General features: G+C 40.0%; 1 protein-coding gene across 5 annotated transcripts in view; it reads left to right on the top strand.

Moving 5' to 3' along the window:
- adgrd2 (adhesion G protein-coupled receptor D2) overlaps window positions 1–16940 on the top strand; it is a 46686-nt gene extending 29746 nt beyond the window's left edge. For 4 of the 5 annotated variants that reach the window (XM_020645486.3, XM_065963148.1, XM_065963158.1 and 1 more), the window contains exons 19-25: window positions 1417–1537; window positions 9934–9975; window positions 10117–10170; window positions 10374–10521; window positions 10702–10760; window positions 10862–10934; window positions 13030–16940. In XM_020645486.3, coding sequence (XP_020501142.3) covers window positions 1417–1537; window positions 9934–9975; window positions 10117–10170; window positions 10374–10521; window positions 10702–10760; window positions 10862–10918 — 481 coding nt within the window. In that variant the 3' untranslated portion in view covers window positions 10919–10934; window positions 13030–16940. The remainder of the gene's footprint in view (window positions 1–1416; window positions 1538–9933; window positions 9976–10116; window positions 10171–10373; window positions 10522–10701; window positions 10761–10861; window positions 10935–13029) is intronic. The other variant, XM_065963155.1, reaches the window with a different exon arrangement.
- Window positions 16941–17047: the final 107 nt, after the last annotated feature.

Genomic DNA, 17047 nt, shown 5'->3' with positions numbered 1-17047 from the left:
GACTAAGGCAGGGCGAGACCGAGACAAGACCAAGACCAAGCCCAAGACCAAGACAAGACCAAGACCAAGACCAAGAACAAGACCATAGATGTCACAAAAAAAGTCATCTTGTGTGCAGAAAGCATTTCACTCACTTCTCACCGGAACAGCAAAAAGGTTGCGGCCAGGGGATACAAATCCAATTATTGGCGGTGCAAAAGTGCATTGAGTGTTTAGACTCAGAAAGGTGCTAACAAGCTCAAGTCCATTCAACATGAGGGCTGTCTTGTCTTTTTATTTTCATATTGCAAAATCAGAATAAATACATGGGTTGAAAACATAAATAAATGAAAAATCTGTGAGCATCATAAATGACATCTGTCCAGCCTACACTGAGATAAGTTGGAATCAGAAATCCTAAAGACAGATAGACTAATACCAGAACAAATGAAGCCAAAATCTAGCTGAAGTGAACAGAGTCACTGGCTGTTATTGCCTCCATCACTATGACAAAACATGAACAGTGTGAAGCCATCTCCATGTTTTCTCTATCTTGTACTTAAAATAGAATGCTGGCTTTGAACAAATTAGATTTCAGAGTATCAAGGACATTTTTCTGTCAGTATTGTTGAATGCTAATGTGCCATTTGGGAGTCAGTACACTAGGATTAGAAGGCATTAAGAGGAAGTCTTGGAGACTTGGATCTCTTTTCATATTCAGGTAAACTGTCCTTCAGCTAAGTACGCAGCAGATTTTTAATTCTCTCGTGCATTTGTTTTAGCCTGATGCTTTTGCAAGAACTCCATTTGTCGCCGGCTGCCTTCATTCCCTCACAAACACGCTGAAAGCAGAGTCTGTGCCAGCTCGAGTCTGCTGTGTGAATTCAGGAGATTAGAGGAAAAACTCAACATTCAAATATAAAAGGGAAGAGAGGGAAGTGGGTGCTGGCTTTGTCCTTGCAGACAGAGCGCAGTCTTTAAACTCAATCTTTTTTACCCAGGTGCAGCAGCCTGACAACAATGGCGGTTTGAACAAAGGCAACCTTCTAGCCTTGCCCCATGAAATGGTTATTGGCCGTATAAACACAGTATCATTGAAAAGATGATTGCAAAGAATGGAATGATGACTGTGGTAGGCGGTAAAATCTATACAGCTGTGCGGGGATGTTGGACGAGGATTCAAGGGGGACATATTAGAGTAGAGAATGTCAGCGAAATACCTTGAAAAACTCTCCTGGCTCCTACTGTCAATCTATACTCCTGTTTTCAAAACAGTCGACAAAGAAAAGGTATACCGAGAACTGAGAAATAGAAAGGCGCATCAACACAACACAGAGGAAAAGTTTTATTGCATAGATCTGTTGAGGCCTCAGTCTTATTTTATGTTTGTGGCAGTATGTATCAGTTGCTCATGTGTTGTTGTGTTTGTGCGTGCAGGGCTGTGACCCGGCCAGTTCTCATCCTGCTGCCTGTGCTGGGTCTGACCTGGCTGTGTGGAGTCCTCGTCCATCTGTCTGTAGTCATCGCCTATGTCTTCATAGCTCTCAATGCATTCCAGGTAAACAAAGACACTTCCTATATGTATTTAAGTTTCCTATTGATGAACCTCCAGAGATCAGCTGAATGTGTGGACTGTGTAAATAACCTCTCGGTTTACAAAGTGAAGCTAATCTTAATGTACCAAGGTCTGTAAAAAAAATAAAATTATATATATTCCATTGAGTGTTTAAATGGTTTTAACTAATCTGCTCAAGAGAGGAGACCTCCAGCTCCTTGTAGAAAACTTGCAACTCCTGCATTTCTCTCTTCACGTTGACAGAAGACAGAAAAACTAAAGTGAAGAGAAAAGACAAATTGGTAGTCGAGTGAGGGTCTTCTACACCTGTGCTTTCAAATCATTGGCTATGACGGGAAAGCCCTATTGTTTTTAGTTAAGTACAGTTTATTAGGATCCCCATTAGCTGCAGCACATTTGTCCTTGGGGTCCACAACAACCTGTTAAATAACTGTGTCATGACATCTTACACTTAAAATCAACATAACAATAAACAAGACGACATTCAATACAACAACTTACATCATAACACAAAACATTACAACAATAACAGATGTGACAAAACATGAACACAATAACACAGCAAGGACAGCTCCTGGCAGCATTAATGATAAGATGCATTCAGTGCAGTGACATCAGTGTGTAACAGCCAGTGTTGGGTCGTCTGTTGACCTACTGTCGGAAGAGATAACCGGTGTAAATTATTATTATTTTTTAAATATATTTTTACCATAATAACAACAATAATTATTAGTACTATCATTACCATGCCTGCCATCTTCATTTTCATCACTACCATCATCATTACCATCACTACCATCATCATTACCATCACTACCATCACTACCATCATCATTACCATCACTACCATCATCATTACCATCACTACCATCATCATTACCATCACTACCATCATCATTACCATCACTACCATCACTACCATCATCATTACCATCACTACCATCATCATTACCATCACTACCATCATCATTACCATCACTACCATCACTGCCATCATCATTACTATCCCTACCATCATCATTACCATCACTACCATTACCATCACCACCATCATCATTTTCATCATTACCATCTTTACCATCACCACCATCATCACCACCATCATCATTACCATCACCACCATCATCATTTTCATCATTACCATCACTACTACCACTACCATCACCACCATCATCATTTTCATCATTACCATCTTTACCATCACCACCATCATCATTACCATCATTACCATCACTACCATCATCATTACCATCATCATTACCATCACCACCATCATCATTTTCATCATTACCATCATCATTACCATCATTGCCATCACTACCATTACCATCACCACCATCATCATTTTCATCATTACCATCATTACCATCATCATTACCATCATTGCCATCACTACCATTACCATCACCACCATCATCATTTTCATCATTACCATCATTACCATCATCATTACCATCATTGCCATCACTACTACTACCATCACCACCATCATCATTTTCATCATTACCATCTTTACCATCACCACCATCATCACCACCATCATCATTACCATCACCACCATCATCATTACCATCACCACCATCATCATTACCATCACCACCATCATCATTTTCATCATTACCATCACTACTACCACTACCATCACCACCATCATCATTTTCATCATTACCATCTTTACCATCACCACCATCATCATTACCATCATTACCATCACTACCATCATCATTACCATCATCATTACCATCACCACCATCATCATTTTCATCATTACCATCATCATTACCATCATTACCATCACTACCATTACCATCACCACCATCATCATTACCATCACTACCATCATCATTTTCATCATTACCATCACTACCATCATCATTTTCATCATTACCATCACCACCATCATCATTTTCATCATTACCATCATTACCATCACTACCATCATCATTTTCCACCAGCATGAACAAAAACAAACTGCTGTTTGGCAACACCTCCACTCTCCTCCAGCAGCACACCTCCAACCCCCCTCCCCTCATGTTACCATGAAATAGTTATGAATAAGAACACATCATAATTAAGCACCATTAAGCGCAAACGGCGGTCAAAGTTGTCCTTTGCTTAAGATGATTGCCCGTGGTCTGCATTGCTGTTAGCACGCTAATGTTAGCACACTTAGTTAGCTCGTAGTTTCATAAATTGTCATAAATTGACACTGAATGACCGAGATCTAAAGACACATGACATCCAAATAAGCAGTATGTTCTTCTTCTTTTCTCTAGTTCTTGACTAAAACAGCTTTTATACACAAGGCCATCCCATACATGTCAACTTTATGTAAACACAGCCGACAACAACACAGCTGACTGACTCGAGCTTCTCACTCATTGTAGACAGTCATGACTCAGAGACATTTACTTTTAATCTGCTGTATTTATGTGTAAAATGTTGCACTTTCTTCCTTTAATCGTCATATATTGAAATATTTTTCTATGCCAATCTTTCCGTAAAAAAGAAAATCACACACACACACCACTTAAGCCAATCAGGACAGCAGTCACAGTGAGTGACACTGAATAATCAGTTTCTGTACTAATGAAAACTAGCAACCTGCCTCCTCTTAAGATGGAAACATTTCTGATAAACAGATAAAGGACAACAAGACTGAAAATGACACGACTGCTGTACAGCTACAACCAGGGGAATACCATCTGGGACTCTAAAACTCTTTGGTATGAGCCAGAAAATATAAAGTATGGCTTTACTAGAGAAAGTACGAATGGCCATGATAACAGCCTCAACGTCATCTTTTGTTATGGTATTGATTGAGAGCCCCCTGGTGGTGGAATCTAGATGCTGTGCCTTTAAAACAAACAGCTTAGTAAACTGTTAACCAATGCATATTTAACTGATATGAATGTGTTTTTAATGCTATGAAGGATGTAAATGTTCTAAGCAGTCTTTAAGAGTTAACAGTTTTCTCATGCTCATGAATGTCTCTTGAAATGTAAAATAACCCACCAACTAATGTAACTATTATTAACTAAATATAGTCTGGCACAAAAAAAGCATGATATGAGGACTTATAAGAAGTCATGCCAGCCAGTGTGTGTGTATTGTGTGTGTGTGTGTGAGTGTGCTGGTGTGTGGGGGAGAAGGTGGTAAGGCTTTTGAACGACAGGTCATACCACATCTACCTCCATCTCTCCTCCCCTGATAACAAAAGAAGGAGTTACTTCCTCTCTCAGTCACGCTCTCCTCAGTTCAACATTATCCCAAACACTGTCCCCGTTCTTCTTTTCACCTTCCGTCCATTCTGTTCATCCCTCTCCTCTCTCCCCCTTGTCTTTTCTTATCCCATCCCACCCCCTCTGTGCTCTTCCTCGGGCTTTAATTAATCAAAGAAGAGCCGGCCCCTGAGTGACCCCCAGAGGGCTGCTAGTTAATTTAGATTTACTGCCAGTGTCCAGCTGAGGGCAGATAACACTACAGTAGGAGTTCTTCCTCATGTGGGTAGGAGGAAGACGCTACTCCAGTGCTTCTGCTCTTCTCGTTTTACTTGGCTGCTTAAAAAGTTGAAAAAGGTACAGTATGGTGGAGAGAGTCTGAGGACTCAGAGGGCAGAGTGAGAGCTTGTAGGGCTGAATAACGACATCCAGCAGAGGTTCTTCTTCTGTTGATGATATTTCTGTAGAGTTTGTAGTTTGGATTTGTTAGAAACATGTAGCCTATAGATTTATATTTTTATCATTAGTTGTACACAATCACGTATTCACTATGGCGTCAAACTTACGTATATCAAATCTCGAAAATGCATTTAAACATAAGCAAATTACATTTTTTCACAAGCGCTAATATGAACTACCACACACACTATACAACTCTGTGTGCACAAATTCAACAAACGCACATACAAATTAATCAACACAGAGCTGCACAGGCAGCTGCGAGGGTGAAATAAAACACAGGTGAAGGCAAAGATTGTCACTGTCTGCTTTGCGAACACAGGACTGCAGCTGCTCCCTCTCTCTCTCTCTCTCTCTCTCTCTCTCTCCCTCTCTTCCCTCTGGGAATCTCTCCACATTTCCGGTGAAGTTTAGTGTAATCAGCTTCCAGGAAAGACTTCCTTTTACATGTGGTGTTTATGTCTGCAACACAACCACTGTCATTTCTTGGTCCATAACATTCAGCAGCATCTGTTGAGTCAGTAGAATATGAGTCAAACAACGCCTTCCCTCTGGCTCGCTTCAGCAGTATGACCCTGAAAATGAAACCAATTTCCTTGTGATTTACTACTAATTGACGGGTCTTACGTTTGCAGAAATAAAAACATCATGATGCAGGGTTTGTTAAAAAATAAAAAGTTGAGCTTTGTAAGGTCTGTCCTCAAGAGAAGAAAATTATTTTGAGTGGAGGTTGGATTGATAATTTCTGGAGAATCTGACTGCTGATTGGCTCTCACAACACAGCGTTAAGCAGATTTGTGACTCAAGTTGAAATGTTTTCTCTATAATTTATTGTAAGCTGCACTTTTATGCAAATATATGAGCAATAAATAAATCATTGTTAGAAAGCCGCCGGTGGGAGCCGGTATGCTAAAGTGTTGATAAAGGTTCTGCCTGTTTGTTTGTTTTTCTGCTGTCAACATTGATGGACTGTTTCTCATGCACACACCAAAGCCAGCTGAAATGTAATTGGTCAAGACCAGCCCTGACTACAAATGTACAAACAGAAACTAGAACACATGTCATGCTGAGATCCAGACCTCCTGTGTGCAGACATTTCTATGTAGAATCTGTAAATAGAGACTACATTTAGGGTAAACTAGACTTTTAAAAAGGGTGTTGCTTTAGGGCGTTATCTTAAGCGGTCTATTTCACATCAGTTGTACATTTAGTTTAAATCATCAGCACTGGTAGGTTTTAGGATTTCAAATTAATATCAAAGTAATTTAACTTTGTGAAGTTACAGCACTAATGCCTGGCACACACATAAAAAAAAAAAAAAAAAAAGAATTAATTATTATTATTATATAATTAATTAATCAACCAGTCAGGTTAAATCATTTCAAGAAAAAGGTTTATTTTTACAATTCGAAATTAGTAACAGCATTAATAGTTGACCAAGAAACAACACAACTGTAAGCTGGCAGTCTGGTTTACTAAACAAAACAAAAAAGAAAGGTCAGTCACCCGAGCCCGCCCACACAGGGCCCTCAGACCGGGTACTGACCCTCTACTACAGGCTACAGGATCCCTTAACACACTGAACCAAAGCCGAGAGAAAGGGATAAACATGCTACCAGATTACTCAGCCCACAATAACACAGAATAGACATTTTGGGTGGGACTCTCAGGAGCCAAGGAGAGAGTGAGAGAGAGCCGGGCAGTTTCTGCCTCCTTATCCTCAATTACCCCCAACCATACACACCCTATAGGAAGAGACAAAAGCAATCAGTCAACAGGTTACGAACAGTTACATATTACAACCAGCAGAGGGGGACAAAACAACATACAACCTAACAGCGACTTAAGAGTAAACAAACATGATGGTCAAGCTAAAAGAGAAAAAGATAATCGGGCCCAAAATCGGGCAGATTATCTTGCAGTGTGTACCCCGCTTAACCTGACCATACTATGGCTAGGGTTAGCTGTAATTGACTGATTGGTTAAAAAAACAGAATGGTGATTTCCAAAATGGCAAACGTAAGAGTAATAACAGTAACCAAGGATGACGTCATGGTGGCTACATCCACATTTTATTTTAAAAAAGACAATAGATTTTAACCAGTTATCATATTTGAAATAGTTTTTCACTCAAAGACTCTATAATTGTACTGATTCAGGATCAATTATTTTTACGTTGAATGTTCAAATGTTGCAACATTTAATGCAACATAAAAGTCCAGACTTTGTGTACTGCAGCTTTAAAAAAGTTGTTTTCCCAGAGAAAGACAACACTCAATCAAACATGATATGGTGGCACATGAAGCAGGAGGCTTGTCTGTAGCCAAGGGGAGAATTTATAAATAACAATGCAGTGAAGACTTAGGCATTAGAGTCATTGTCAGATTAATTTGTCCCACAATATCTGACTGTGTTTTTAAGCTCTCTGATTAAAAGCATTATCTCCCAAAGGTGTCAGAACACAGTGTCTGCTCGTGCTCCACCTCGCTCATATCACTGCAGTAATCACAGTATGCATAGAAACAGCTCAAAACAGCAGACTCAGGAGGTACTGATGTCCTGTGATCTCAGTCTTCCGACTAAACACTTGACAGAAGCTTACCCCGTAAATTAATGGAAACTCCCCTCTTAGTTGTTCCTTTCCTCTATGTACTTCGAACTTTGGGAATTTTCAGATCAATTAGGAAGAGTGCGGTTTGTCTGATTTATTTTACAGAAATCATTGACAACAGAATATTTCAGTTTGAAGAAGGTCCCATACCAACACTCAACACAGTTTTTATTTATAATGACCATTATATATTCAGCTTTAAGGAGATCAGAAAAGCTGTCCAAATTGTTTTTGTAGAGGTAAGTGTGAGTGATCAGGGAGAGAACAGCTAACCTTGTTACCTGAAGGATAAGGGCACCAGATAATTAAAATGCTTACACGTGGTGTTTTGAGAGACAAAAATATCTAAACCTCTTTCAGTTTAATGAAGTTTTGTTTTTCAATCCATTCGTCAACCATAGAAGCTTAGTCATTAGCCAGATGCTCTGAAACACAAAAATGTGATCTTGAAGTTGGATAGCGGAAAGAACTCCCATGATTCCCTGGCAGCCCCCTGGCAGTAGAATTTACAAACTGTGCGTTTAACATGGCTAACTATTGATGTAATGTGTATTAGACAGGTAAATACTGATACCTTGGTCATTTTCAACAAATATTGGTTATTTATCAAAGGAAGCTAGTAACAAGCTAACATGTGTTTTTTAGTTGTCATATTATGTTCTGTTTTCTAAACCTACTGTGGCCATCAGAAATTGGAATTATTCAAGTCCATCCAGAAATGACATACAGTATATTGACATCCTACTTATTTAACAGTTCATTATTATTAAGGATCAGTTAAAGCCATGGCAGCATTGAACCTACAAAGGGCAAAAATCATAAGACTGTGTTTAAAAATCAGAAATGCAGAATCCTCTATGACTGAAATAACAAATGTGATTAATCCTGTATTTAATGCAAACATTATAGGTTTATAAACATGTCTTTAGATTATTCCTCATGGTGTATCTGTCAAGTCACAAGATGACTTGTAAGCCCGTGAGACACAGAGCATTGTGTGATCATAGTCTGTATACTGTATAAACATGGACGGAGTGACGTCACCCATTGGTTTATGAAGGGCTGTTTGGGAAATCTGACGATGACAGTTGCAATAATGTAAATGCTGACTATATCAAACTTTCACTTAGCATAACATTAGGTCAAAACCTGGAGCTGAGGCGGGCCCTAAGCCTCCTGACAAACATCTACAACGTGTCCACAAGTCAGATCAGTCTCGCCCATGAAATCATAACCATATCCTCACGCTCTGTGTGTGTGTATTGTGTTATAGGCAAGGCCATTTTCTCCAGACCCACATTTTAAGATTTTGGTTGAAAGTGGCTTTTGAGGGAGCAAAGAGGGGAGAGGGTGGGTGTAGACGTAGCACTGAGGGAATGCTACTTTCAAATTCATGCTAGTTTAAAAAAAAATGACCAACCCTTTAATCTACAAATGTAGAACAAATACCCACAAATAAATTGACCTAGCAAAAAAAAAGATGGATTCACAAATATATTTTAAAAAGTTGTTGAAATGTCTTTTTTTCCCCTCCTGCAGATCTTTTTTTTTTCCACCAAATATTTTCAGGTGTTGACATTTTTTTGTATTTATGTTCAAGGTCTCTGATACAGAGACTATATAATTATCTTACTGTTGAGACACATCTGTCTCCAAATGTCTTTTTTACACAACCTTTAAGTATGACTGCTGGAAACCCCCACAAACACTTCTGCCTTCTGACATGTCCGATGTAAACACAATGCCATTAAAGCATAACCTGTCCCTCAAAGGTGCAATAGTTAAGTGAAGCACTTTACTTACAATACAGGAGATAAAGGGTGGTAACCAGAAGCTATAATGTCAGAGAAAATAGACAGTAAGACAAGAGAGATCACATTTGGATTCAGTTCAGTCACACCCTGCTGAGCCTAACTGAAGCCCACTGAACAGGGAGTCTCCCAGACTAAAGGTCTGCACTAAATGTTTCTGTTTTGCAGTTTGACAGAGATGACAACATGGAGTACTGAATGTATAAATAGAGTTTATTCTGCTCCTCTTCTGTTCCTTCTCATGAGCTTCCTAATGCATCTCTCTCCTCTCCACAGGGCCTGTACATCTTCTTAGTGTATGCTGTTTACAACAGTGAGGTACGGATGTGTTTTGTTCACTGACAGTGCTGTTGCTGCTGTCGTCACTGCGGCAGAATCTCAGAATGTATCTTTGTGTGGTATGTGAGGCTGCCAGCCTTTTGGACTAACCAGTGGGTGTAAACGCTGCTTCTCATTTAGGTGAGGAATGCCATAAAGAGGATCAAAGAAAAAAGGAAGGCCTTATCTTTCACGGTGAGTGAGTTTAAAGTACATAGCAATGGTCAGATCCATCAGTACGGTGCAGAAGAGACATTCCCTTTTGATAAAAGTTAATTTTTCCCGAAGCCAGACTTTGCTTTGTGTGGGCAGGTCTTTAGCAGTGAAGTAGACCAGCAAGCATAGCAGACTTTAAATTCATCACTTTGCTGCACTTCTGATTTGTGTCCTTATTTCAGAACTGCTCGCAGCCAACTAGTTTCCTTCCCTCCCAGAGGGCCCCCATTTCCTCTTGGGGCCACAGTGCTCTGACCCCCTCCAGCCCTGAGACAAGTGAGACCTCTGGACCCCCCAGCTCCGCCTCCACATCGCTGGTCATCAAGAACGGTAAGCAAACCTGGGGCTTTGTGTGGGGAGATGTTGGAACCAGCCTCAGGTGGACATACGAGAAACTACATTTCTTTTCTGCATTGGCTTCATTTTTTAACACCGGAGGTTTCCGCTTGGTTTCAGTCCCAAAAGAAAAACACTATTTTACAAATGAATTGTTCTGTTGTTGTCTTTCAGAGAGCTTCAGAAAGGAAAGCTTTGTGACATTCTCTTTGAAACCAGCATCAGGAAACCAAGTAAGTAACATGGATAAACAGGTATGTGTCATCTCTGCACTGTCAAAACTAATACTCAGGTTTGTGACTGAATGTATTGTTTGTCTTTTCAACTCAAACAGGTGGTCCAGCTGACCGGATTCAAGCCTTCAGGTACAACTCTAACAACCCGATGCTGACCTGTACTCATTTAAGGTTAGGGTTGAATTTAATTTGAAATAAATCAAAGTCAAAAACACACAAAGTCAAAAACACACAAAGAAAAGTATCACAGCATCAGAATGCAAGTATGCAAGTGTGTTCCATGGATAAGGAACACATAGTGATGACATATACATGGTTTCAAATAAAGTAAGGAGTCTATGGAAGCGCCCAGACTCACCTACTGTAGTTTGTCAAGTTTATCTTTTTACGTTTGACTCATTATACAGATGCATACTCGTTTACAATTGTAGTCAGTGATGCCTATGCAGCAGGCTCGTGTTGTATGCAGAAAAACTGCTCATGTGGAGAGCAAAAGAGACATTAAAGATGGTTAAATGTAAACCCAGGACACATTGACTGTAAGTGTATCAGTAAAGCTCAATATGAATCTCTGTTAACAGATATTTCATTTTGAAATGTGGTCGTTAATGTTTTCCCTTGAGTTCAACTCCATTCTCACGTTTTGTGACACCGACCAGCTGATGAAAATGATGTCTGTGCCTGTTTATCATGTGGAAGTCTGCTGATTCACAGATAAATATCATAAAGACCTGGATACAGTGTTGCTGCTCATGCACAGGGTGGGAAGCTGAAATGTTGTCATCGTGTCTTACTGTTATTCTCCAGGTGTTCAGATTGTTATTGTTGCAAATCAAACCCAATCACACACTCATGAGGCTGCTAAGTGTCCATCCGTTTTCACATATGCACTCCTGAAAATATCTTTTTAACTTGTTAAGAAGGAAGATGATATTTTACCTTTCAAATGTTTTTGTGTCAATGTCCACACTGGTTTGTCCTCTTGTCTCTTTGAGGGCAGTCCAACGCCTCGTACAAATATTTGAACCACAATGCATGATGGTATATATTGCTTGGAAAGTGACCAATGATTGTCCAGATCTTTTCACAATGCATTGTGGGATACAATGAGTCCACTATATTGGGTATAATCGTGCTCACTCAGTATCCGGAGACCACTATAAAATGGCATGTTCACTATAAAGTGCACTATAGAGGGAATAATGACTTCAGACACAGACAGCATTCTTTTTTTTACATTTTAAATCCCAGCATGCACCTCTGCCATCTGCTCCGACATGGTTACCAAATAGTGGGAATTTTTTGAATACTATGAGATACTTTGTGATAACACTACAAATGGTGCATATTGAAGCTGAGTCGAGGGACAAAAGTAATATTCATTTGCATATTTTCTCATTGAAATTCCTCGCTTTAGTAGGCTGAATGCACCGACGCATATTTCTGCCACTACTAGTGGAGGTCGTCCATAATGGTGTGAATAAATGCTGCGAGTATTTTATGCTTTATCTTAAAGTCCCCTACTACATAAAGCAGGAGTAAACATAGAATAGTTGTCATGCTTCTACCTTTTTCTTAGAGTCTCTGATCTTTTGTGGAGAACATTGTGTGGTATCGACTGAAATCTCAAAAATCTGGCGGATAGATGTGTGCGAGGAGTCGCAAAGCACTCACATGTAGGGAAGCTTCACAGACGAAACAAAGAAGTGAGTGGAGAGGTAGAGAAAGAGCAAATAGGGGTTTAATTTGTTTCTGTATTTTCTCCATTTACCTGCACAGTGTTCAACATGGGGCCTGTGTGAAAACTGCCCCCGTGTCCTTTGTTGGTTTGAATGTGCGAGTGGACACAACAGATGGTCCCAGTGTCTCTGGAGGGTTAAGTCATGTTCAGTGTCTCTAAATTGCCTGGCAGTATGTTGACAGAAGTTTTTGCAATAGATTCATTAAATGTTTAGGCGTCTGTGAGAAACGCCTGATGGAGGGTGTTTGAGTGCTGCTGGGTGTTCATTGTTGACCGGCGAGACAAAGAACAAGTTCATTCCCTTAATCAGGAACAGACAGCGCTGGCTATTCACACTATCAGCCATTAACCACTTCAACACCTGCTCTCTCTCTCTCACTCTCTTTGCCTTTCATTTCCTCCTCCTTTCTCCTTCCTCTCCTTTTGTACACAAACACACACGCGTCTCCTGTAATGCAAAAACATTCAACGTCAGACCAGGAGCTCCGAGTCGTAGCTAATGCCTTTCACTTTATTTCACCGCAGGTTGTTGAACTGCAAGTGGAGTGGATCCCGATACTCAGCCACAATAAACCGTGCACCACGCTGCTGCAGAAAGGAGGATGTGGAAACACACAGATCCATCTCGAAGAAGTGTACCAACACACACACACACACACACACACACACACACACACACACACACACACACACACAGTCACACACACACAGCAAAGCAGGAGGCGACAAGAGTGGAAGAATATGAAGCATAAAAGATAAAAGTCCACAGAGTATTTGATAATACTCTCCCTGTTTTGATCGCAGAACTCCTCACTATTTAAACACACAGCATGTGTGTGTGCGTGTGTGTGTTGTTGTTTTTTTTTTTTTTAAACGGGCTGATTTAACCGATTTCTTTGGCAGCAATGTTGGAGGTCCTCATCTTTGAAAAACATTTAGTGAATTATGGATTTTTCGATCATTGGCTCAGCACACCGAATCCACTGAAGCGTGAATTTGAAAAAACCTGCAAATAAAACAAAGCTGTATGTGCTATAACTTGAGCAAGTGTTGTTTGGCAAAATGTGTGAACCAAACCTCTAAAGCGAGGTTAGGCTTTTTATTATAGTGCCGTTTTATATTTGTTAAAATCCTTTGTATCTCAACAGCAGTCAGTATTTTAAATTCTCTGATGTAAAAAACAGTACCAGTGGCTGTCACAGGCTTGTTATTAGTAGGACGACAAGAAATGATTTTGTGGCCTGTGGACTTTCTGCTCACACTTCTAGAGAGAAATGAGAAAGACACTTAAAACTAGTTATACAGGGTTAAGAGATACTTTAAATTTGCTTCCTGTGCTGTGATTGGCTTAATAAGACAAAATATCAAAAAGACAGACCTTTCATCAAGCAGACTGCTTTTCATGTCATGTCTGAAACATGAGATCGATGTCATACCGTCACATTTTGGTTTAGTTTAGGCTGAAAGATTTTAGTTCAGGACAAGCTCATGGTTTGAATTTTAAAAAACCAACAGGAACAGCGGTGGCATGTGCTCGTAGGTGAAATAGCTTCTGGTCAGAGAGTCCCTCGAGCAACAAGTAGCAGCATATCAAAGCAGCATCCCAGCAGGGTGACGAGGAAGCACTCTGCAGTCCTCTTCTCTGGTGTTTTGTGAAAACAGTGCGGCAGACAAAGGTAGTCGCCTTGTGTGTAACCTCCAGCAGACGACGGTACACGACTGGGGGGGGGGGGGGGGGGGATGACGGGAGGGGTCGGGGAATGGTAATTCTAAATTCGCTTTGGTTTCTTTTAAATTAAAAAACAATATATTTGATTTCCCCTGCTCTTAAAGATCTTTATCTAAGACATGGTACACATGTGCAGATCTGTACTGGACCTCTGCATGAACTGTATATAAGAAATGGATGTCTTGGTTTAGAAAGTGAAGCCTTAAACCTTCATCCTCTTTAATGACAATGAAGAATCCACTCCACTGGTTTTAAAAAGATGTGTTAGAGTACAGAGGAAAGAAGACTGTGTTATAGAAAATGAGCTTTATTTTGTTCATTTGATGTAATACCTCAGTAAACATTTTTGTAATGATTTGATGGTCTCAGTTGCTTGTTTGAAGTCTTCTTGGTGGTGTCCATTTTTTAAAGTAAGTAATCTAATGTTGATATTAATATAAAACCAGGAGCATGGTCTAGACCTGCTGTTTAGAGTCAGGAGAAAACTTCAGATTTGATTTGTGCTTAATATGCAAAATAAATATTGATGGTTGATTGATTGTCGACAAAGGGGGGCTAGGCTAAAGGATATGGTTACTTGGTGAGATTGTATATAACATATCCTTTTTTTTTCTCTAAAATAAAATTATCATTAAGTGCTTCAAATATCAAAACAGTCATGGTAAATTAAAAACTTCATGCTTCAGAAAAGAGGTCCAAAAACCCAAAAATGACATTCAGTAGGTTGACATGATGTTATAAAAGCAGATTTATTGTGTCAGTCTGACTACAACTGGACATTTAAAATGTCTCAAAATTGAACTTACACTCCTAGATGACGTGGTTTGGGGGGGTTGATTTACTCTGGCATGCCTGCACCTCAATGGGACACAAATTAGCCTCAGCGTTCTGAGCATGCTTCACTGTTCCCATGCTGGGCTTTGACCCATAAGTTGAACAGCACGCAAGTCTTGTTGTTAGACCATTCCCGGGGTGTGTCCCAGTTTAAGGGCTGCAGCCTGCGGACTGGTGCGGTCGAAGGCTCTCCCATTCTGAGGGATCCTTCAAATGCATTCTTCAATCTTTGGCTTTTGAAGGGTCCATCAGGTGCATCCTTTGTGGCCCAACATAACCCTAGATTCATTGCATACCATTTTTGTATTTTTCATGTATTTTTTTAAACATTTACTTATAATCAAAGTCTGACATTTTAATTATGAACTAGCATACAGCATTACAGGCTTCACTTACAGTCTAGTAGAAAAAACAAAACATGACAAAATGGAAGCAAAAATAAAGAAAGAGAAAACTAAAGAAAAAGAAAAACAGCCAGAAGTCAAATAAGGAATGAAGATATGTACGGTTTTGTCAATCATTAACGCATGTTAAGTTTGAAGAAATTCATCATTGTTTTCTGGAAGTTTGTTTGCTCATTCATGCAGATGAACACCTGTGGTCTGGTCTTTATTTGTCATCATTAGTTGATGAATTATTTGGCGATATTAATCAGAGTAAGTCACATCAGCTAGTTCCTGTTCAGCTGACGAGGTTGCTAGGCAACAGGGGTTGCATTTAGACACTGAAGGGTAAGGGTGGAGACAGGTGGGGATGCAAACGGGGGGTCCTCCGTAGATAATTCACATCTGCCTGAGAGGTCCCGCAGGCTACAAAGGCTGGGCCCTTCGTAGGCTGCGTCCATCGAATGATGCTATCCCTGAAATAAGACACACCTCAGGAGGATGCGGTGCTGTTGGCTACCAGCGGATATCACCATAAGCATCATAAGCGCTATAAGCAGGAGGGATAGCATGCATTATTTGGAGCTGTAAAGTCATCAATGTTCTCACCGTTTGACTGTTGGCCGCTTGCTAACTTGTCGATTTTTTGGTATGTGACAAAGTAGATCTACTGTAGAGAGGTCTAATAATAACAAGCTGAAAGTGGGTTTATCCCACACCTACTGTAGCTGACAAGGACATTAGTCTATTTAAATAATCCAGCTAAAACTGAAGCTTGACTTAATTGAGTAACCATGACTGCTTCTTATATACAGTCTATGAAACTTTATGATCAATTGTTGAAACCTTTGTGGAGCCACATGTTGCCTTTTTCTGAATGCCCTGACATAAACACAAGGTTCCTCTCAGGCTTTATGTGTGACTAATATTCATTCTGGTTGGTTCTCACAACAATTTGGATCAGACTCGGAGAAATGATGTTTAACCTAAAATGTCCACTCAGCATTCACTCCCCGGCCCGGGTTCAAATCCGACCTGTCCCTCTCTCTCTCTCTCTCTCTCTCTCTCTCTCTCTCTCTCTCTCTCTCTGATTTCTTACTCTATCCACTATCCTATCTCTACAATAAAGGCATAAAAAGCCCCAAAAATAAATCTAAAAAAAGGTTCTGAGAATGTCTTAACAAGAAATAACGAATGTCTCAGTGAGATTGATGTCTATTTTCAAGATGTTGCATGTCGACTTTCTCAAAGTAATGCTCACTGTTTGAGAGTCTATTACTGAAGTGAATAATGAAGTCGGACGAGGCTGAATAACGGCCACACAATGACTGCTGTACTGACGCCTGTGTTATTTATGAGACTCACTTTCATCATCGCTGCACAGCGGATGAATGTTACGCAATAACAGCCGACACAAAGTGGAGCTTTTGTTCACTGATTTTTATTGGTTTGATGCTATTACAATGAAATAAATTCAAAGAAAAACAGAATGTTTTGGTCACTTTTACTTTTGTTGGGGGGGGGGCACACTTCAGGTTAAGACGGGATGGACTGTCAACTCACTGGGAAATAAAAAAAGTGAACTAAGAGCAAAAAA

The sequence above is a fragment of the Labrus bergylta genome, chromosome 2 (genome assembly GCF_963930695.1).
Source record: "Labrus bergylta chromosome 2, fLabBer1.1, whole genome shotgun sequence".
In the NCBI taxonomy this organism is placed as follows: Eukaryota; Metazoa; Chordata; class Actinopteri; order Labriformes; family Labridae; genus Labrus; species Labrus bergylta.
This window is presented reverse-complemented; position numbering and strand designations above follow the sequence as displayed.